Consider the following 21,725-nt stretch of genomic DNA (forward strand, 5'->3'; position numbering starts at 1 on the left):
ATAAAAATTGCTGAAGTCAAATTAGATTTAATTATTGTAAAAAGATAAGAATGAAAGGAATGGCTCCATAGTTAAATTATTGCAGGGGCAGAATTCTGATTAAAGATACATTGCATATAGATTTACTACATTTAAAATATATAAAAAGATTCTAATTGTCGGATTTGTAAATACTTCTCATTAATTTATAACTACCCATTGATTGCCAAATTATGGAAAGGTATGACCTATTTTCTGTTTGTATAGAAATATTTCCTTTTGCTATGAATATGATTTGCTTCATCGTGAATAATTAAATATAACAGTTTGTCATTTTTTTTTTATAATTCTACGTATTTATTGACATTTTCACAATCAAACGTTTGCATGTCTCCCCCTGGCGGGTATATTTATGTAGTGTTTATAGATAAAACGCGGGAGTAGAGAAGGGGTGGAATATTTCCAATTATTAACAAAAAAGGTAACCATGGACAACAAGTCATTAAAATTGTTATTAGAATACACCAAATAAAACATTGGGTGATTAATGTTCTTTATTTATATATATATATAAAAGTAGATAGATTAATTATTTTTGATCAGGCGGGGTCCTTGGCTGTCTCGTGTACTCGGGCTCAACTCGAGCTAAAGTTTTCTCTCTCCCTGTTAAAGCAAACATCTCATACTCATTACCAGCGTTACTGGTCGCACCACTTTGGCGACAATGGCCACTGTGGGGCCGTTTGCTTGTGTATTGTCGGTGTTTTTTGTCGTCCTTTCAGAGAGATTTTCGGTGCTGGCCGGTTTCTCGCAGTCTTTGGACAGCGACTTCACGTTCACTCTGCCCGCCGGTCGCAAGGAATGTTTCTACCAGACTATGAAGAAAGGTGGCTCGCTGGAAATAGAATATCAGGTGGAAAACACTCAAGTGAAATCTATGTTATTACAGAAATCACTCTTTTGCTTGTCTGATTGTGCAGCACGTGCTGTGGACAATGTCATGATTTCAATGTCAATATTATGTATGATTTTGGGAGACAAAAACTTTATGCACGTTTTAAATTTGCTTATTTATTTGACATATAAAAATGACAAAAAATTTGGGAAAATGATTCGCATCTCGCACGTAGGCATGTGCTGGTGTGATATTCTGACGGTACGGTATGATATTCTGACGGTATGATGACTTTAAGCCAAAATATCACGGTGTGATACCGTGATATTTTGGCTTAAGGTGAAATGTGTTATTTGAGAGATCTGGATTTTTCTTAAAAATCCATTGAACAGCATATTAGCACATTCTCGCTGTTGGCGTGATGTCACGAAGACGTCTCTCACGTAGCAACGTGTCTCCATTTTGAAAGGGGGGCACGCACAGGTAAACATCTGTAGACAAACGTTGTCTGAAATTCATATATTTCAGCTGTGTTTTGCGGGGGTTTTTTTCATAAAAAACGTCTTAAACATGACTTATTATTATCACGAGTCACTGCCGGCTAGGGCTACAGCTATCGAATATTTTAGTAATCGAGTAACCGACTGAAAATTCTATGGATTAATCAAGTAATCGGATAAAACTTTTTTTTTTCCTTAGGTAAAGAGCAATTATAAATATACATGAGAAAAAAAGACATTTAATCCAATATTGAACCATTTTCAGTCAATCAATGTATTTATTTTCGATGTACATTGTTGAAAACAGCCAACAATTGCATCTAAGATGTGACTAGGAAAAAAAATCGCTGCTTTCACTCAAAAAACTTCTAGATCTTATTAAAAAAAAAAAACATATTTCTTACCTAAAAATGTAACAACTCTTGATAACACAAATCACTTGAAAGCTGTGTGTTTTTCCCACGTGTTTCAATTGAATTTCCATTTCTGTCAAGCTTTTTTTTTTTTTTTAAAGTTTTAAGTTAGTCTAAACTGTAAGTACTTATAGGATTTGGGGTTTTTGCCGTGTTCAAAATAAATGTATGATACCTGTTGTATTGGAGCACATTAAGGACCAGTGCTACTTGCCTGGTGTTTTATTCAGCAATGACTACTGAGCTAAAACTGACATTTAGCTTTATTATGTTTTCATTTTACACCCTCATCACTCTACAGCGCTGTGTTTTTACTGATTAAATAAAGCCTGTTTGTAAGACACGTTAGCCACGCATCAACAGTGGTCATAATCAATAGAAACCTAGCCCTCCGAAGGGCTAACGGTACGTGAGCGAGTGACAGTAACGTCATATTTATTAGCGATGAGAAGTCTACTGCTTAAAGATGGCGGCTGTTTATTAACGCTGCCCAGACACGGCCGAGTCTGTCATTTCACATCTAGTCCTAAATGCATGCGATATCTATGAGACGCATCGGACACTACCTGCTACTAGCATCATGCGGGCGTAGTTTTTAGCAACGTCGGCGTAGTTTGTAGCGTAGCTGTCGGCTGCGATAAGTTTTTTTTTTTTTTTTTTTTTTTAATTGCTTCTTCCTCTACGCACATGACGTCAGCGCATTGTCCCGCATTAAAAGTAGTCCGGGCAAAACGTGATGCTTACAGCTGGCAAAATTAAACGATTCCTCGAGGTGAATAAAATTACTCGGATCAGTTTTTAAAGTTGCTCGAGTATTCGTTTCAGCTCTACTGCCGACAGACGCGAGGAGGTAGATACACCTTAAAATTAGCGTGTATTGGCCTGCAAATCTGCCCATACAAATTCGCAGCTGATAGCTGGGTAAACAATCCAAAGGAATTGCCTGCAGTGGAGTTCGGATACATCTACAACTACATAAAGTCACCCAGTAAGTTGAACTTTATCAATTACGTGGAATATGTACTGTGTGGAACTAAGAAAACTGGTAGTATATACGGAGTGATTATTTCTGCCGTAACCGGTAATTCGCCTCCAAGCGTTATTTAGCCGTGAACACGTCACGGCAAAATAACCAGTTCCCACCAGGCCAATAATATACCGATTGCCCGATCAGAGCAGTTCACGGCAAAAGAAAAATAACGCTTTGCGAGTTGTCTGTTCTGGTAATAATAACCACTGCCTAGTCTATTGAATCCTAGCAGCTAATTGGGGAGAAAAAACAATCGATTAAAGTTTACTCACCAGTAATAAAATGTCGGCTGCAAACATAAATGTGCCTGGTCCACGGAACCGTCTTCTTTTACTGTTCCTCGATTTATTGCTTTCAGCCAATTGCTTGTCCTTTTCTTCTCACGAGGAAGAATGAAGAACTTCAAATGCGGCTCCGAACTCTTCCTTGTGTTACAATCTGCAACACGGTAACTTTTAGTCATTCCGACGGAAAAAAGGACCGCAAATAAGACAAAAGTTCAACCCGTTTGTATTACAATGCTCGACAGAGCAACTGCTTGTGACTCGTGTTTTGCCCCCATTTCAATATGGCGACGCTTTGTTGTGGCTGGTGACGCCATTAATGCCCGGATGTCCAACTGCGAGAATTGGAACATAAGTATAATGTTAAGTTAAATATATATTTTTTAATAACAAAATATTCTAAATAAAATTAAAATAAATGCAGTCCTTTAGGAGAGCCTAAGCCCACAGCGACAGCTCAGCATTATTACCATCAGAACAAAAATAATTGGATTATTTATTTTCCATAAAAAGCGTGTGTATGACTCATATCATGTTTACATTATACACAGACTCTCTTTCTCAACACGGACAGTTGCCAGAGAGAAAAAGCACATGTTTTATCTCCGCTAGACACTAACACGCTGGAGTTAACTTGTAGCTGGTCTGAAACGTTCATGACAGTGTTAACTAACCTTTAATTTTGTATAAATGCGAAATCATATTGGAGGTTTGCCTCCTCGGCAGCTATCCTCCACAAACATGGTTTACATATCGGTTGGCCCTCCTCCTAGCCGCGGCCGTCTGTAACTTTTCTGTTGCCGAAGTATTCCCATACCAGCAATTTCTTTTTCAAAGATGGGGGGGAAAGTTCAGGACTTTCACCTCCTCCAGCCATTGTGTAGCACAGCTGACTCACTGCCACTGAGCAACAACGGGTGGGGGAGGGTTGAGCCTTGCAGCAGCAAGCAAGGGATTTCGCTCTGCTTTTTTGACAAAAAAATAGCTAATGCTTTAGGCACATTATGACGGAAAATTTTGCAGTTTTGAAACCTTGACGTTTTCACACCACAGTATACCTTGAAACTGGTAATCGTCACATTTCTAGAAAGGATTTGTGTGGGGGGGCTATCCCCAAAGAATAATCAACACCTAGGAAATGAACCGATTGTCAAATTAATAGACTAAAAAAACATGTCCAAATCGTCTTTTTTTCAGACTTTTAAAGGTAAAAAAAAAAAAACTGATTAGACCGATATCAGCTCTTTAGGACAAAAAAAAAATACGATCGCACCAATAGCAAGCCCCTCAATCGATGCAAAATCCAGAGATACATTGTCGAGGTGTGCTTCGTCTGTTGTGAGGCTGGGAATTGATTATCAGCGCTTTTATAATGGGTGTTCGCAAGGAGAAAAAAAGGACAGTATGTTAAAATAGCTGTGTAACGATATTGCCCAACATATATTTTCTTTGATTGCTGCACGCTTGGATGTACAGTAAATTGATGGCCTAATTTGTGAGTGATTGAATTCCTGTAAAATTAATTTTGCTATACAGTAGTTTGAAATTTTTGTTTCGGGCTTTATAATTTTATTGTATCATCTGTATATAGCCTCATTTGTATTTTTGTTTTGTTCAATTTTAGGGGGAAAAAGTAGCAAGGAGGAAGTGGCGGCATGACTGCGTTCATGGACCAACTTCAGAATAGTGCTGCAACGATTAATCGATTAGAAAAAGTTCGAAATAAATTTTGCTGCTTTGAGTATTCACTTAATTAAAGTGGCGTTGTAATGGTTTGTTTTGAAAGTGTTTGCATTTAGTTTTATTGATTTGGGTGGATACACTGCCCTCTCGTGTCGACAGTGAATGACATAACTCATTTCACATAGTTGGATCCAGCTGCTCTCTGTTAAGACCAACATAAGCAAAATTTTTGTTTGAGCTAGTGTTTTTTTTTTTATGCATTTGTAATTTAGTGTATTGGTATATTGACTTTTTTTTTTTTTTTTTTTGGAATATGTGTTTGAACCATTTGTTAAGAGCATTGTATTAAAAAAAAAAAAACTTAAGCATTATATAGCAATTAAGCTAGCAGACCTTTGCTATATAAGTTAGCCAATTGTTCTTTTGTTGTACATAGATCCTCATTTATTTATTTTTTATACCGTTTGAGGCCCAGCTCAGGCATTTTAATTTTCTCTGTTCCTTATCCGATTACACGATTATGCAAACTAACTAGTTCATCAATTAGAATCATCGATAGTTGCAGCCCTACTTATGAATAAGTCTTACCAATACTGCTTCATCTTACGCATGATTTATTGGGCTTTTGAAGTTTGTGTTTCCGATAAATTATCAAGATATTATTTGACACACCAAAAATATGATCCCTTTCAAAAAATGTCATGCATATCAGAAGTCCCTAATCAGTGATAGGTCCACTATCAAAATACTAATTTGTGGCAGCACTAGTTGGAACGATGCCTGTGGAATATGGGGTTATATATATAACCCCATAGTGGAAGGTTGGTCTGAGGTGGCAGCATTGAGCAAGGCAGAAAAGTTCAAGAAAGGACAGTATGTGGAATAAGAAGCTTACGTATGGAAATAAAAAAGGCAAGATTGAAGATTAAAACACTTTTTTTGTAATAATATATTTGTACTATATGCTAACACAGGTCTTAGATGGCCCAGGTTTGGACGTTAATTTCGACATCTCCTCTCCAACTGGCCAGCTATTGTACATTGACCATCACAAGTCGGACGGAATGCACACGTGAGTTAAACATCACATCATGGGCAAAGAATCACTATTATTCTGTCATTTGAGTCAAATATACCTACTACAGTGTGGAGACGGAGGACGGAGACTACGCGTTCTGCTTCAGCAGCGACTCGGAGAAGCTCGTTTTCTTCGAGCTCATTCTGGACAACATGGAGGCCGACGAGGAGCCGGATAACTGGAAGGAGTACATTCACGGCACGGACATATTGGACATGAAGCTGGAGGACATCATGGTAATACAGCAAAACAATCCGTTTGAATTTTTCTTGTTTCATTTGTTCGATATTGATTGGCAGGATAGTAGTGGTATTAAAAGGCAGACTTTGGCCAGTGGTGTATTTGACAAATTGGGTGCAAAGCGACCTAGCAGACAAAATTGGACACTTTGCATGCCAGTTTTGTGAACTCTCGCCTATCAGCTCTGTGAGTCCAAGCCAATTGTTTTGCGACCGCGAGCTCCATCCTGGCGAATTGTGTCAAAGGGCACACATACGTCACTTGGCTCAGAGATGGGAAATGCATCTGCTATTTTTGTTTTTTTTTTTCCAACTCATTTTCCTCACACATTAATTGCAATAGCCGTCCAATCCATTTTACCTAGGAGAGCTACAAATGTTTATTTTGACAGATTATTAATCACTAATTATTTTTGTGATGAGCAGACTAACGAATTACATGTCGTATACAGTTATATTACACTAGGCTTCACATTTTGGTTCAAAATGTACATTGGAAGCAAAAACTATGCACTAAGAAAAGTTCTGCTATGATTATGATGTAAGTATGTAACGATCATTGCATACTGAAGCATAAGATGTTCAAAAAAATCAAAATTTCAGTAAATACAATAACCATTTCCTCTGCTACAGGATCAAATTATTTACAGCGTTTTCTTTTTTGTCTTTTAACCTGTCCTGTTCAGCTGCTTGACACGGAGAATGAAGATCTGAGTGTCCGATTGGTCTGAACAGTTTTAATGTATCACATGGGAGTATGACGTACTTCCATTGCGATCATTCAACGTACCTCGTTTATTAGGAGAAAGCAGAAAACAGGAAAGGGTTATTGGGGAACAGGAGAAAAGAAGAGGGTGACAGAGAAGCTAAACACTACACTATGAATATGTTTTGTTTTTTTCTTGACGAACACGTTATAAATATTTTTTAATGTATGGAGAGAAAAAATATTTTTTACTTTGTCTCCTTTTCATTTTTTCAATTATTTTTTGGGATTACATTCAAAACAGCAAAATGGATGTTAACTGTTTCCTTTTTCATTTGAACACGTCTATATGTTGTACACATACTTGTAGTACAAGTACAGTGGGGCAAATAAGTAGTCAACCACTAATTGTGCAAGTTCTCCCACTTGAAAATATTAGAGAGGCCTGTAATTGTCAACATGGGTAAACCTCAACCATGAGGGACAGAATGTGGGGAAAAAACAGAAAATCACATAGTTTGATTTTTAAAGAATTTATTTGCAAGTCATGCTGGAAAATAAGTATTTGGTCAATACCAAAAGTTCATCTCAATACTTTGTTATGTACCCTTTGTTAGCAATAGCAGAGGCCAAACGTTTTCTGTAACTCTTCACAAGCTTTTCACACACTGTTGCTGGTATTTTGGCTCATTCCTCTATGCAGATCTCCTCTAGAGCACTCTAGGCCACTCCAGGACCTTGAAATGCTTCTTACGAAGCCACTCCTTTGTTGCCCTGGCTGCGTGTTTGGGATCATTGTTATGCCTAAAGACCCAGCCACGTTTCATCTTCAATGCCCTTGCTGATAGAAGGGGATTTTCACTTAAAATCTCTCGATACGTGGCCCCATTCATTCTTTCCTTTACACAGATCACTCGTCCTGCAGAAAAACAGCCCCAAAGCATGATGTTTCCACCCCCCCAGTTCACAGTGGCTATGTTGTTCTTCGATTGCAATTCAGTATTCTTTCTCCTCCAAACACGAGAACCTGTTTTTCTACCAAAAAGTTCTATTTTGGTTTCTTCTGGCCATAACATATTCTCCCAATCCTCTTCTGGCTCATCCAAATGCTCTCTAGCGAACCGCAGACGGGCCTGGACGTGTACTTTCTTCAGCTGGGGGACGCGTCTGGCAGTGCAGGATTTGCGGCGCAATGTGTTTGTTACTGTGGTCCCGGACTCCCAGCTCTCTGTAGGTCATTCACTAGGTCCCCCCGTGTGGTTCTGGGATTTTTGCTCACCGTTCTTGTTATCATTTTGACACAACGGGGTGAGATCTTGCATGGAGCCCCAGATCGATGGAGATTATCAGTGACCTTGTATGTCTTCCATTTTCTAATAATTGCTCCCACAGTTGATTTCTTTACACCAAGCGTTTTACCTATTGCAGATTCAGTCTTCCCAGCATGGTGCAGGTCTACAATTTTGTCTCTGGTGTCCTTTGACAGTTCTTTGGTCTTGGCCATAGTGGAGTTTGGAGTGTGACTGACTGAGATTGTGGACAGGTGTCTTTTATACTGATAATGAGTTAAAACAGGTGCCATTAATACAGGTAACGAGTGGAGCCTCGTTAGACCTCGTTAGAAGAAGTTAGACTTCTTTGACAGCCAGAAATCTTGCTTGTTTGTAGGTGACCAAATACTTATTTTCTTCTCTAATTTGGAAATAAATTCTTTAAAAATCAAACAATGTGATTTTGTGGGTTTTTTTTTTTTTCCACATTCTGTCTCTCATGGTTGAGGTTTACCCATGTTGACAATTACAGGACTCTCTAATCTTTTCAAGTAGGAGAACTTGCACAATTTGTGGTTGACTAAATACTTATTTGCCCCACTGTACACGCACTTGTCGTACACGCATATCCTTGTCTTATTTCTGCAACCTTAGTTTACAAAACCAAGAGAGCTCTGACAACCCAGACGAAGACATAGAACTTGTCTCATAATTGGCTGGTGGTTGAGTCTGGGACATCCATTTTAAACACAGAATAAAAACAACAACAACTTTTACAGACTTACAATTGACCTTTAAAATGGCAAAATCTCAGTTTAACCATTGAAAACTGTGCGTCATTATAATATTACATAATATTAAGTAATATTATATATTACTCCTTTAAGATCAACTATATAATCAATGATTAATCGACTGTCAAAATAGTTGATGAATTTGATAATCAATTAGTTGATTCATCGTTGCAGCCCTAACTCTTGGTTCAAAGGGGTTGGTTGTTTATTGCTGACAATTGCTAATGAGTTTATACATAAGTTTGCTCTTTAATGATCTATTTTTACAAGTTTTGTCTTGTGATTTCGACTGGATTTCCAGGACACCATCACAAGTGTGAAGTCGCGGCTGGGCAAGAGCATACACATCCAGACGGCGCTGCGTGCCTTCGAAGCCCGCGACCGCAACCTGCAGGAGAGCAACTTCGACAGGGTCAACTTTTGGTCGATGGTCAACCTGGTGGTCATGGTGGTGGTGTCAGGTGTGCAGGTCTACATGGTGCGCTCACTGTTCTAGGACTAAGGGAAAATGCACACATAAACTGTATAAGTGGAGAAATTATGAGGGGGATATTTCAAAAACACAATTATTAAGTCTCGGATTTATTTCTGCTTTTTCAGTCCACTGGATATTGAAGCTGTGTTGTCTTTTTCAAAATCATTGCTGAATGTTTTTAATACTGAATGGACTCGCCAGCTTTTACCTAACAGGTGTCATACTGTCAACAGTTTGCGTAGAACTCCAAGTTTTGTTAAAGGGACAGACAACACTTCTATCATGTGCATCCCAGCCGAAAGAATCTTGTTTCATTCTTTAAAAATCAATATTTTATTTTTCTGATGTGTAATCAGGGAGAAAATTGTAAACAAAACCAAGTATTTCCAGGAAGTGGCCGTCCTTAGTGCAGGCAAACATTTGATCAATGCCGGTTGTATTTTAGCCAATTAAATGTGAATATCCCAGATTGTCCAGCCGTTCTCGTTACATCATTAATACCCACTGTCCTATGCACATGTGCCCAATTCTATCAACGTGGATGTGCATGGGTTTAACTGAAATCACAAAATTGCTTTTCTCATAAGCAGTGTCTTTTGTTTAACATTTTTCTCCATTATAAGAGGTTTAAGAAATACTCTAATTGCATACTTACTTTTACATGAAAATAATTTATAGTAGGTGTTGTCTGTGCCTTTAATCTGCAAATATGCAATTGGGCACTCACCCGCATACTCTTATGTTCGTACACGCACACATACTTGTCTTCCTTTTAGGTAAGTCGTATTTTTGAAACGTCATGTTTATTTGCTGCCTAGTTTCATATCTATCCAGTGTTATTTTTAAGTGATTTTCTGAATCTAGGTATGCAGTGCAGAGAATGGATGGATAATTTACCACTAAGTGAATTGCCTGTTACAATCATAAGTTATGTATGGAGTTTACTGAGCAGGACTTGACTCAAGTTGTGTCTAAAGTGTGAGATATTTACTTGTAAATGTGTAAATTAATAAATGATTTTGACTTGTACTACTTCGTTGTGGTTTTTTTGTTGCGATTTTTCATTTTTCATGATGAAAATTGACCAGTTGCATGTTACGGAGTTCGTTTCCATATTCCAACGCTTGAAGGCGCTGCTCGCGCTGAATGACCATAGAATGTATAAAAGGGTAGATTAAGTTTGCACTAAATATACGGCATCTCTTGCGATTATGAAAAACCAAGCCGTTTGATAATAGGTTAAAAATTGAGGTAGCAATAGCTATTTCAACGTTCGCACTCGATTACTTCAACGTACTGAATGGCTCTGCTGCGACGACGGCCATCTCCATTGGCTCACAGCACGCATCAGACATCTACCTTCATGACGACAAATATATCTATGAGAACGCCGTGCTTCAAATTCCGGGTCGCTGTCATGAGTCCGGCTTAACATTCGACGCTAAGGGCTACGTAATCAGGTAAATATACCAATAAGCGTTTATGTAATTACTAACAACTAGTTAACTTTAATAACAAAATAGATTGACACATGAAGCTGCTGTTTGCAAATCACGCAACCGCGTTGAGTTGACGCTCACATCTGGTTGCGGTGTTAAACTGGTGAAGCCTTATTTTTAAATGTATTTCTTGACACTCACTCACACCTGGTTGTGTTGTTTAAAAAGTACAGTCTTATTCTTTTTGTATGTATCTTTTTATCAATTTTATAAAGCACTTGAAGTAAACCGGAGTACACCCTGAGTTGATCGCAAGTAGGGGTGCGCCATCTAAGCCACGATTCGATTATGATTCAGGGTGCCACGATTCGAATATTGAACGATCTTCGCGGTACTCATAATGATGATCACGATTTTTGATGCATCTGTCCCCCCAACCTTTCAGGATTTTTTTTTTTTTTCTTACTACGTGCCGGTTACCAGTGTTGCGGTTTACCATGGTATGAAAACGTTGCGGTTTCAAAACTACTAAAATGATCTGTCACACAGTAGTACGGGATTCGCTATTAATTTTTCGTGTGTCAAAAATACAGCCAAAAGTGGCGCGGCAGCGCTCACCCCTTCCCCCGTTTGTTGCGGTGTGTGTCAGTGAACCCAAAAACAAAACACAAGACGTACTTTTCTTCAATTTATTGAGCTCTCAAATCGTGGTAACTGAAATAAAATGAATACATTTAAAACGTTGTACAGTAGTATTTATCCATGTGTGAGTAGCTTCGACAGATTAGCATCATGAAAAAGTTCGCCAAAAATAAAACACATTTTCCTTTCAAATTCAATATAAAAACTAATTAAAAACTTACAAAGACGAATGTTAGCCTAGGCTTAGCTAGGAGAGCAACTTCGTCGAGGTTTTAATTTGTCTCACAGCCGCTGAGTGAGGAACAAGCTTGAAGTGAGAAAAAAGGATAGCGTCAAAGATCGCTAATTGCGACAGATGATCTTACCCTAAGCACAAATTCACGTTCGCTGGACGAGAAGAGGTCTCACTCCCAATATTTTTTTAGATGAATGCATTTGCCAGCATAATGAATTTGGTGGGTAATGGTTTAGCTCCTTTTCATATTTTGCGGTATAACAAAGTTACTGCCGTTTGTTGCAGCTTGTGTCGAACACTGCCACAGCTAGCCAAATCTCTGGTGAAAAAATAGCTCCCGTTAAGTTAGTGTCAAGCTTGTGTATTTAACGGTAATTTGAAAGAAGGAACACAAGCTTCTTTTTAATATCACTGTAATTGGTATTTCAGGGACGTGTGGCGCCTTTTTTTCAGCGCGACATTCGTGCAGTGTTGAACACCTAACTCGTTTAGCTTCAAAGTAAACTTTGTTTCTAAATAAAACATGGCCGACCATTTAAACTTACAAACAAGGTCCTGGAACGATTTAACTTCATATGTAGGGGTACCACTGTATAGACAAACAAGCATTCATACTAAAGGAAGTAGAGCCTAAAATAATCCCAACATCAGGCATGAAAATGAGTCAGGGGTTAAAAAGGTGAGAAGCGTGTGGAGGAAATACAGTGGGGAGAACAAGTATTTGATACACTGCCAATGGGTTTTCCCATTGGCTGTATATCAAATACTTGTTCTCCCCACTGTATGTTCCAGTACACTGTTCAACTAAGGCTGGCCCAAACGACTAATTTTCTCCCAATTAGTCAGCCAACTATATTTACGATTAGTCGACTTATCTAATATTTTTTCCCCCTTTTTTTACTAATTTAGCAATGAAGTTTTTGATGACGCTTATTTATTCACAAAAATATTTTGGAACACTTAAAGTGCAGGTGACACGAAAAAGCATGTTTATTTCATAATACACGCTGTATTTTATGCTCCTGAATGATATGGGCCGCTTGGATGTGTGTGGAGGCGATCGCTATATTTATTTAGTTTTTTTAATCCCGCGCCATGAAAATGAGTGACTTCCGGCTTCGGTCTTGCATTGAGGAGGAGGGCGCTGTGACATGTACGGTAGAAGACGTCCTCTTCACTATACAGCGTACTGTTGTGTATGAGGACGAAGGATTCAGCTGATTTTGCGGATTAATATGTTTATTTTTCGCATCACGCCAGCCAAACAGCTGCAGAAAAATCATCCTGTATGAGGGAGAGGTGTATGCGCCTTTTTGGAGTTTCAAAAGGTTCCCATTCACCGTGGATATTTACTGTGGGACCATTGGACTTACAAGGACGTAAGTAAACATCTTGTTTTGTATTATGTCAAATACGAATACGGCGATTACAAAGTAAACACTTCGAACTTTCTTTGAATAAAGGACTACTTACGTTTGATCATTGATAGGCATGTAAAAAGCTCTCCTCATGCACATTAGCAGCACGTTAGCTGCACAACAACTGCAGCCTCCTCCGGGGAACGAACTGTAAATTGCTCTCCGCCGGGCGGTTTGCCGATCCGCGAAGACAATCGACAACCCAGTTGTCATGTCAATAAATCCAGGCTAGTTATGTGTGATTTTCCGCTTCGAAGACTTTGAAACATCACACGGTTCGGGTTAGCATGTCGGCTAGCTGTCACGCCTTTTGGTATGTTTACATTCTCCGAAGCCGGGGAAAGGAAATGACATATGTCCGATTTAGGTGTCATAAAATATCGTTCGGGAGGTGCGACAGTAAAGGTGAAGTCGACAGTTTTGACCATTATTGAATAATTTTGCCATGTCGTCCTGAATAAATGCATTTTTTATTATTTCATATTCCATTTAGCGAAAGACTGTTATTTGTTATGACCATGCCATTTATTTAGCAGTTGGGGAAAATACTTGGATAAAAAGAATATCCTGTAAAAATATTGAAGTAAAGAGACAGAAACAATGACATTTTGCAGCTCTCTTCGTCGCGTTTTCCTCATTGTGAATAGTTCCCCCTCGACGGGCTGACTGGTCCTTCTCAAGCCATTTATATAGCTATTGGGGAAAAATACTTGGATAAAAAGAATATCCTGTAAAAATATTGGAGTAGAGAGACTGAAACAATGACATTTTGCGGCTCTCTTCGTCGCGTTTTCCTCGTTCTGAATAATTCCCACTCAATGGGCTGAATAGTAAAACCGAAGAGCCCAGTCTACCGCTGACATCATCCACCTGTTGGGGACGCTAAAGCCCTATAATGGTAGACGTGGCTAACCGGCAGATTAAAAGACTAATTTCTCGTCATCTGCGCTTTGCTAAATTGTTGTATATAGTCGAATAGTCTCAAAATATGATTCTAATTCACATAATAATGCCATTTAAGACTTTTTTTCTTCTGGCGTATGCTCTTTAAATTCTTTATTAAAGTACAATTAAACACGTAAATAACAACAATAAATCTCAAATAAACAATGAGGTCAAAAACTAATAGCATTAACTAGTGCAAAAGAATGGAATGTAAACAGATGCAGAACACTGACTTCACCTTTCCAACATGACTCAAAACAGTTCTTTAAAAAAAATATCTAGCATTGATATTATAGTACACTACTATATATAATGGAAGTATAATAATTATTCATTGCCAATAAGATTTTTCATAAAGGGTGTCATTTTAAAGCTATTCTTAGTGTAGAATCTGAATTCTGAAGTATGTGGGATTAACTCCAGAAATCGTTATTTATATGACAAACATGACGTGCTTTTATTTTGAAATGTTCACCGGAAGTACACTCGCTAAACCGCTAACAGTAAGCTTTACACTCCGCAAAAAAGCTCTTTTTGTCATTGCATGTGGTGTTCGTAATCAATTTTTTACCCATTTTTTTCATTTGTAAATGCTGTTAACCAGCGATTTTTCATGTTTGAAGTGTCACCTTTTAACCGCACATTTGCGTTTCGGAGAAGACTGCGAATGTTTTATTGCAGGCTAAAGTAGGTTGTATTTTTTCCTCATTAGCCTCAATGTAGCAATGCTCACGTTTACAGGGTTTAATATAAATGTGTTTCCTTATTTTGAATGTATGAATTTAAATTCTACGGCGTGTTGATGTCCAATAAACATCTATGAAAAGAACTTAAGTCTCATATGCCATCAGCAGGCACGCACAAATGTATGCACGGGGCAATAAAACTCAGCCATGAAAGTTATCGCCCTCATTTTTATTTACCGTACGATAAATGGACTCGCTGCATATCGCAACAGGCTTAGCAATTTCAATTAAACATGTCGTTAGTTAGTTTGATGGACTTACGATCTGCTAGCTTGTAATTGTCTCCTGTTGTCTTCCAAAATTACAACTGGGTGACGGCACTTTAGGTGTTAATTCACGGCCGACGTCCAGCCAAGCTTGGCATGAAGAGACAGGACAAAAATGTGTGCCCTCCTTTGTTTTGAAATCAGTCAATGCTTTGGCCACTCTTTTTTGGCTTTGTGCCACTTTCCCCGCTTGCATACCAAGCATCCGACATAAACCCCCCCCAAAAAATTTCTCCTCGGATCTACACAATTCCTATAGGTCACCCTTTTTGACTTCAAAATGGCGAATTTCGCCGAAAGGTGAGAGATTTTCATGCCTGGAACATATTCAAGAGCCTATCCCAGGAAAAATTTGAGACGTGAGGATGGGTATAACCTGGATTGGTTACTAGTCGACCACAAGGGCGCTATGGGAAAAACAAGCATTTACATTTCCTGACAGGATTTGCTTTGCTTCCTAATGGAGCAATTCTGCATGTGTCCAGGGGTGATGGGGCCAGACGACGGACCGGGTACGGTTGTAGCCTGGAGGAAAGTACTGTGGGAGCGTCAGCCCTTCCCCGACAACTACGTAGACCAGCGCTTCCTGGAGGAGTTGCGTAGGAACGTGGGTGTCCGCCAGTACCGCTACTGGGCTGTGGTGCGAGAGGCAGGTCTGGTAGGGCAGCAGCTTTCCTGCGTGGCCATTTTCATCACACTCTGGCTCTACATGGAAGAGGTAAAGCATCTTAAATATTACTTTCTGCTCAGCCTGTTTATCTATCCAATCCATGTGCTCTTCTCTTAGGGCCTCCTGTCCCCAGGCACCCTCCTGGTTGTCAGCCTAGCTACCTCGCTAATGGGCTATGGACTGTACCAAGCCCTCGCGTCGCGAGTGGAACCTGTTCTCTCACATCGGACCTGTCTGGCCGATTTACAGAGCGCCACCATTTACCTCGCGTTCATCTTTGGCTTCTCACCAGTCTTAAAGACACTAACGGAGTCTGTGAGCACAGACACGGTGTACGCAATGTCAGCCCTTATGCTTTTGGCTCACTTGGTCTCCTTCCCGTATGCCCATCCCTCACCTCCGGGCAGTCTGTCCCTCAACGTGGCCCTATTCGCGTCCGTCTGTCTGGCTTCCCGCCTCCCAGACGCACTGGACACTTTCACTATGCTCAGCTGCGCTCTTATGATCTTTGCACTATGGCCCTGCCTGCTGAGGAGGGTGAAGGACAGAGCCCCATGCCACTTCGCTGTGGTGTGCGCGGGGGTGTGTGTGGCAGGCGTGGGTGGCCTGGCGTCTCGTTGGCCGGGAGGGGCGGTCCTTCTGGCGCTGGCATTGGTCTGCGTGATGCTACTTTGCCCTTGGCTGCTGGTTCGGTTACAGAGGCATAAGGACAATATCCACGGGCCATGGGATGAGGCAGAGATCCACGAGGACCTTAGTCGCTTCCTCCACTGAAGGACGCCTGGATGAAACACAGATACCTGCTGCACACAAGCTCATGAGGTCCAATATGTGTAACACTTTGCCTTTACAAAAATAAGGATAAGGTCTTGGAATATGTTTGAAAAGGAACTTTTTAAAAGTGCGTGATCTTTATGAAGCCATTTTTTTGTATTTGCTTTAATTATCTAATTAAGGGCCAGTGAAAGGATTAACTGTCACATTGTTTTGCATTGCAAAATGTATTTACTTGCAGGTAACATTTTTAGAGATTCAGCTACTGTTGTAATATTTCGAGCGATTACCTCAATTCAAGGGAAAGATAGTAAAAAAAATACCTTTATGTTGCTCATATATGAACAGCAAATTTCATAAACCAATAATGTTTAAGCACTGCTTACCAGAGCCATGGAGAAAGAGTTGTGACACTCTTGATTAGTAGTTCACGAAGCCCTGAATAGTTCCAAGCACAAGCAGCACTGTAATGGTTTTCGATGGAACTGACAGCGGTAATTACGAGATTTATAGTAAAAAAAAATTTTTGATAAAAATCACATATATCAGTACTTGTTTGATTATCTCATTGGGGTCCGCCCTTGCCGAAGGGATGTTTGGAACTATTTGAAATCGTGTAATGGATCTCTATGGGAGTCACAACTTTCTACATGGCTCTGCTGCTTAAAAGTGCAGCCATTTTTTGACATCCGTTATACCGATGCACATAGACAATGACAGACTTAACGCAGGTATATCTGATAATGGGTATTAATGACATCAAGACAAAGGGTGGGCAATCTAGGATATTAAATGAATTGGCTAAAATAGCACCAGCATTGATAAATGTCTGCCTGCCCAAAGGGTTGACACTTCCTGGAAATAGTTTTTTTTCTGTGTGTGTTTTTCTCCACTATTACACCTCAGAAAAATGAAATTCTGTTTTTCATTAATTAAGCTAAAGGTGTTGCCTTTCCCTTTTAAGGTTACTGCTGCTACATGCACTCTTTTCCTTCTCTATTTTTTGGTATCACCTTATTACATAATTGATTAGATTTTTTTTCTGTCCCCCAACAAAAAAAAAATCTTTGCACTTTAAGTCTGTTGATACAATACAAAATAGGATTTATGTCATGTTTTATTTAAGTCCCTCAAACAACGTGTTGCTAGAATATGGAAATGGTGAAGCACACTGAACAACTTCCTGACTGGGTTCTAATGTGATTCAATATCATGTACTAACACTACTGAAATAAATGATAAATAATAATACAAAGAATTACATGATGAACTTGAATTTTTCAAATAAAAGCCCACAGTTCCTGTAGATTGCTCCATTATTAGGTTGTATCTTCACTAGAACTGGGACTTTTAATGTGTTAATTACACAACATTTAAGGAGTTTGAAAATAAACATTTTAATCGCAGAATATTAAAAACAACACAGCCAATCCACAATTTTCTCACACACTATTGTACATATTGTTACATTTTATATATAATGATCTTTACATAATTCACGAAACTAAAGGCCAGCTCGCTGAAAATGAACGTCAAAATATGTCTTGAAATGAAATCAGTCAGTGTTGAAAAAAAGGTTAGAGACCACCTAAAGTACAAAATTATTATTTTTGCTAGGGCTACTTGAGTTTTAGACCTCCCATTTTCAGAAGATCTGCACTTTATGCTGCTTTTTTAACCATTTAAATGTCAAAGTAGTAGTTAAACTAGGTTTTTGCCTCATTTAATGTTTTTCTATTATTTTGTGTTGAAATGCAATTAAGTGAATACTATTTTTTTTTTTCTTCAAAAAAGGCTTTTTGTGACATATTACATTACGATTTGATTAATTAAGATAATTACAAAGCTATTTAATTAGATATATACAGTGCGGGCCAAAAGTATTGGCACCCCTGCAATTCTGTCAGATGACGCTCAATTTCTCCCAGAAAATGATTGCAATTACAAATGCCTTGGTAGTAATATCTTCATTTATTTTTCTTGCAATGAAAAAACACAAAAGAAAATGAAAAAAAAATTACACAAAACTCAAAAATGGGCCGGACAAAAGTATTTGCACCCTCAGCCTAATACTTGGTAGCACAACCTTTAGACAAAAACTGCGAACAACCACTTCTGGTAACCATCAGTAAGATTCTTACAATGCTCTGCTGGAATTTTAGACCATTCTTCTTTGGCCAACTGCTCTAGGTCTCGGATATATGAAGGGTGCCTTCTCTAAACTGCCCTTTTCAGATCTCTCCACAGTTGTTCTATGGGATTCAGGTCTGGACTCATTGCTGGGCACTTTAGAAGTCTCCAGTGCTTTCTCTCAAACCATTTTCTAGTGCTTTTTGAAGTGTGTTTTGGGTCATTGTCCTGCTGGAAGACCCAGTTTTCTCACACTGGGCCCTACATTATGCTGCAAATTTGCAATTTGTTGGTAGTCTTCAGACTTCATAATGCCATGCACACGGTCAAGCAGTCCAGTGCTAGAGGTGGCAAAGCAACCCCAAAACATCAGGGAACCTCCGCCATGTTTGACTGTGGGGACCGTGTTCTTTTCGTCGAAGGCCTCGTTATATTCATGTAAACTCTCTGTTGATACCTTTTCCCAAAAAGCTCTATTTTTGTCTCATCTGACCAGAGAACATTGTTCCAAAACGTTTTTGGCTTTCTCAGGTAAGTTTTAGCAAACTCCAGCCTGGCTTTTTTATGGTCTGGGTCAGATGTGGGGTTCTCATGGGTATCGTACCATAGAATCCCTTTTCATTCAGGCGCCAACGTATAGTACGGGTTGACACAGGACAGATTGAACTTGTTTGGATGTTAGTCGAGGTTCTTTATCCACCAGTCGCACAATCTTTCGTTGAAATCTCTCGTCAATTTTTCTTTTCCGTCCACATTTAGTGAGGTTAGCCACAGTGCCATGGGCTGTACACTTATTAATGACACTGCAAATGGTAGACACAGGAACATTCAGGTCTTTAGAGATGGACTTGTAGCCTTGAGATTGCCCATGCTTCCTCACAATTTTGCTTCTCGAGTCCTCGGACAGTTCTTTGGTCTTCTGTCGTTTCTCCATGCTCCGTGTGGTACACACAAGGACACAGAACAGAGGTTGAGTCAACTGTAATCCATTTTAACTGGCTGCACGTGTGATTTAGTTATTGCCACCACCTATTATGTGCCACAGGTAAGTAACAGGTGCTGTTAATTACAAACATTAGAGAAGCATCAGATGATTTTTTTAAAGGGTGCCGATACTTTTGTCCGGCCCATTTTTGGAGTTTTGTGTTTTTTCATTGCAAGCAAAATAAATGAAGATATTACTACCAAAGCATTCGTAATTGCATTCTCTTTCTGGGATTGATAATTCTATCATTATCTGATAGAATTGCAAGGGTGCAAATACTTTTGGACAGCAGTGTATATTAATAAAGTCCACCCTTAATCTTTACTACAATCGAGGAAGAAACGGTTTTCCACCCGTGTAACTATAGTATAAGCATCTTGACCTCTAGAGAGCAGCACACTCCTTCCAGCACAAGAAGGCAGTTACTGCAGTACTTTTATTAAAATTCACTTACCTTGTATTTATGGTCTACAAGTCTTTTAATCCAACTATTAACTATGATTATGACTTTGTGATACATTACGGGTAGAAATTGGCATTATGTTGCAGAGGTAACACCCTGCATGAAGTGTCCAAAAAAATGTGTACATGAAGGTCTAATTTCATGAGAATAGAGTTTTATGATTATTGTTTTTGTTGGTTTTAGATTTGAAAAAAGATTACCTACTGTACTTGCAGCAAGGTTCACCCAGATAGACAAACAAACATGCCACTGTCATTCCGAAAATTCAAGTTGAAGACGAACACTATTGAAAAATAAAAAAGCTCTTTATTTAAAAAAAAAAAAAAAAAAGTTATAAAATAGTGTTTTATCTCTCCTGTTCATAGAATAGCTGTTATTTATATTTACACAAAGTTGAGGCACTTGAGGAAAAGTCAGCAGCTAATGTATTATAAGGTATGCACAAAACAGGCTCACGATTGGAGGAAGTGTGACAGCGGCGGAGGTTCTTGGGTCGGGTGGCACGATGCACAGCTGGATAGTGGTTGCCGGGATGGCCGGGTCCTCCTATTTGGAAAATGGGGCTGCAGGAGCAGGCCTCCTGAAGGGACAGCATCAGAAGTAGTAGTCTTGCATAGTAAAACTAAATGTTATATTGCAGTATTTGTTAGACTAAATTCACATTCTTAACTCATTGATGGCAATGTACGTCCAATCCGTTTTGACTGGGAGAGGTCGGCAGTGATCATTTGCTCCCAGTAAAAATGAATTGGACATCTATTACCGTCAATGGCAGTGATGAGTTCATTGAAATATGTGTTTTAGTCAAGGGCGTAGGTTTGGTCTCAACATTAGTAGGGACAATAAAACAGCATAATGCATTTACACCTTTTGCTGGGGATGGGACATTAATAAGACCCAACAGATTGGGTGAAAGAGGGTCAGGGCTACATTTCTCACAAATATGAACCTGATTGATTAATTAATACGATGAATCAAAGGTGCTCATTACATCGACCACAATCGTGTGAGTGTGGGTAGCTCGCGGCATCAAACAAAAAATATTTTCTATGTCCATAGTTAATTATGATTATGTTGTGTTGTGTGAGCAACAAATGAGGTTATGCAGCACCCCTCTCTCTCTAAACAGCTTATTGCTCACGTTTTTCTAGTTCTATAGTTTCCAGCAGAGTTCACTACATTTCTCAGTTTAATTCACGTTAATAGTTGAAAACACAAACAGAAGGACACTTCTCTCTAAGCAGCTTCCTAATCGGTTTTTGCAGGTTAGCAAGTTCACACAGTTTAATGTGATGCTAACTAATGCAGGTCGACCTTTCAGTAGCAAAATTAGTGGTGCTTTTCTCACCTCCACAACATTGGCGAATTTTTAAATAACTAACAGTGGCTGCTGCTGGCCAAAAAAACTTCTAACATCCCTTTCTTCGAAAGGGGCGGAGGCGGCAGCATGTTGTCGACATGTATTTCTGTCGGGGATGTGTGTGTTGTGGGTGTGGGTGTGTGTCGGGGGTGGCTCAAGTCATCAGCCAATCAAATGTGCGTTTGGGGGGGGGGGGAGGGCGGTGGACCGGCAAATTCAGCAAGTGCAATGGGGTAAATGTAGGTTTGAACATAATGAGAAAAATTCACTTAATAATGGTGGGGTCAGTTCTATCCTTACAACAT

The 21,725-nt window shown here is 39.2% G+C and overlaps 3 protein-coding genes across 5 annotated transcripts in view; 2 read left to right on the plus strand and 1 right to left on the minus strand.

Moving 5' to 3' along the window:
• The first annotated feature begins 576 nt into the window (after positions 1-576).
• tmed5 (transmembrane p24 trafficking protein 5) lies at positions 577-10,367 on the plus strand. Its single transcript, XM_057840039.1, has 4 exons — positions 577-892; positions 5,759-5,856; positions 5,930-6,098; positions 9,174-10,367. Exons 1-4 carry the CDS (start codon positions 704-706, stop codon positions 9,366-9,368), a joined length of 651 nt encoding a protein of 216 aa, XP_057696022.1. The 5' UTR covers positions 577-703; the 3' UTR covers positions 9,369-10,367.
• Positions 10,368-10,556: 189 nt separating this feature from the next.
• pigc (phosphatidylinositol glycan anchor biosynthesis, class C) lies at positions 10,557-21,615 on the plus strand. The gene is made up of 3 exons (XM_057840780.1): positions 10,557-10,807; positions 15,524-15,756; positions 15,826-21,615. Exons 2-3 carry the CDS (start codon positions 15,529-15,531, stop codon positions 16,480-16,482), a joined length of 885 nt encoding a protein of 294 aa, XP_057696763.1. The 5' UTR covers positions 10,557-10,807; positions 15,524-15,528; the 3' UTR covers positions 16,483-21,615.
• Positions 12,507-21,725, minus strand: part of dnm3a (dynamin 3a) — a 62,956-nt gene continuing 53,737 nt past the window's right edge. For all 3 annotated transcript variants that reach the window (XM_057840778.1, XM_057840779.1, XM_057840777.1), the window contains one exon: positions 12,507-20,640. In XM_057840778.1, the coding sequence (XP_057696761.1) occupies positions 20,607-20,640 (34 nt within the window). In that variant the 3' untranslated portion in view covers positions 12,507-20,606. The remainder of the gene's footprint in view (positions 20,641-21,725) is intronic.

The sequence above is a fragment of the Corythoichthys intestinalis genome, chromosome 7 (assembly GCF_030265065.1).
Source record: "Corythoichthys intestinalis isolate RoL2023-P3 chromosome 7, ASM3026506v1, whole genome shotgun sequence".
In the NCBI taxonomy this organism is placed as follows: Eukaryota; Metazoa; Chordata; class Actinopteri; order Syngnathiformes; family Syngnathidae; genus Corythoichthys; species Corythoichthys intestinalis.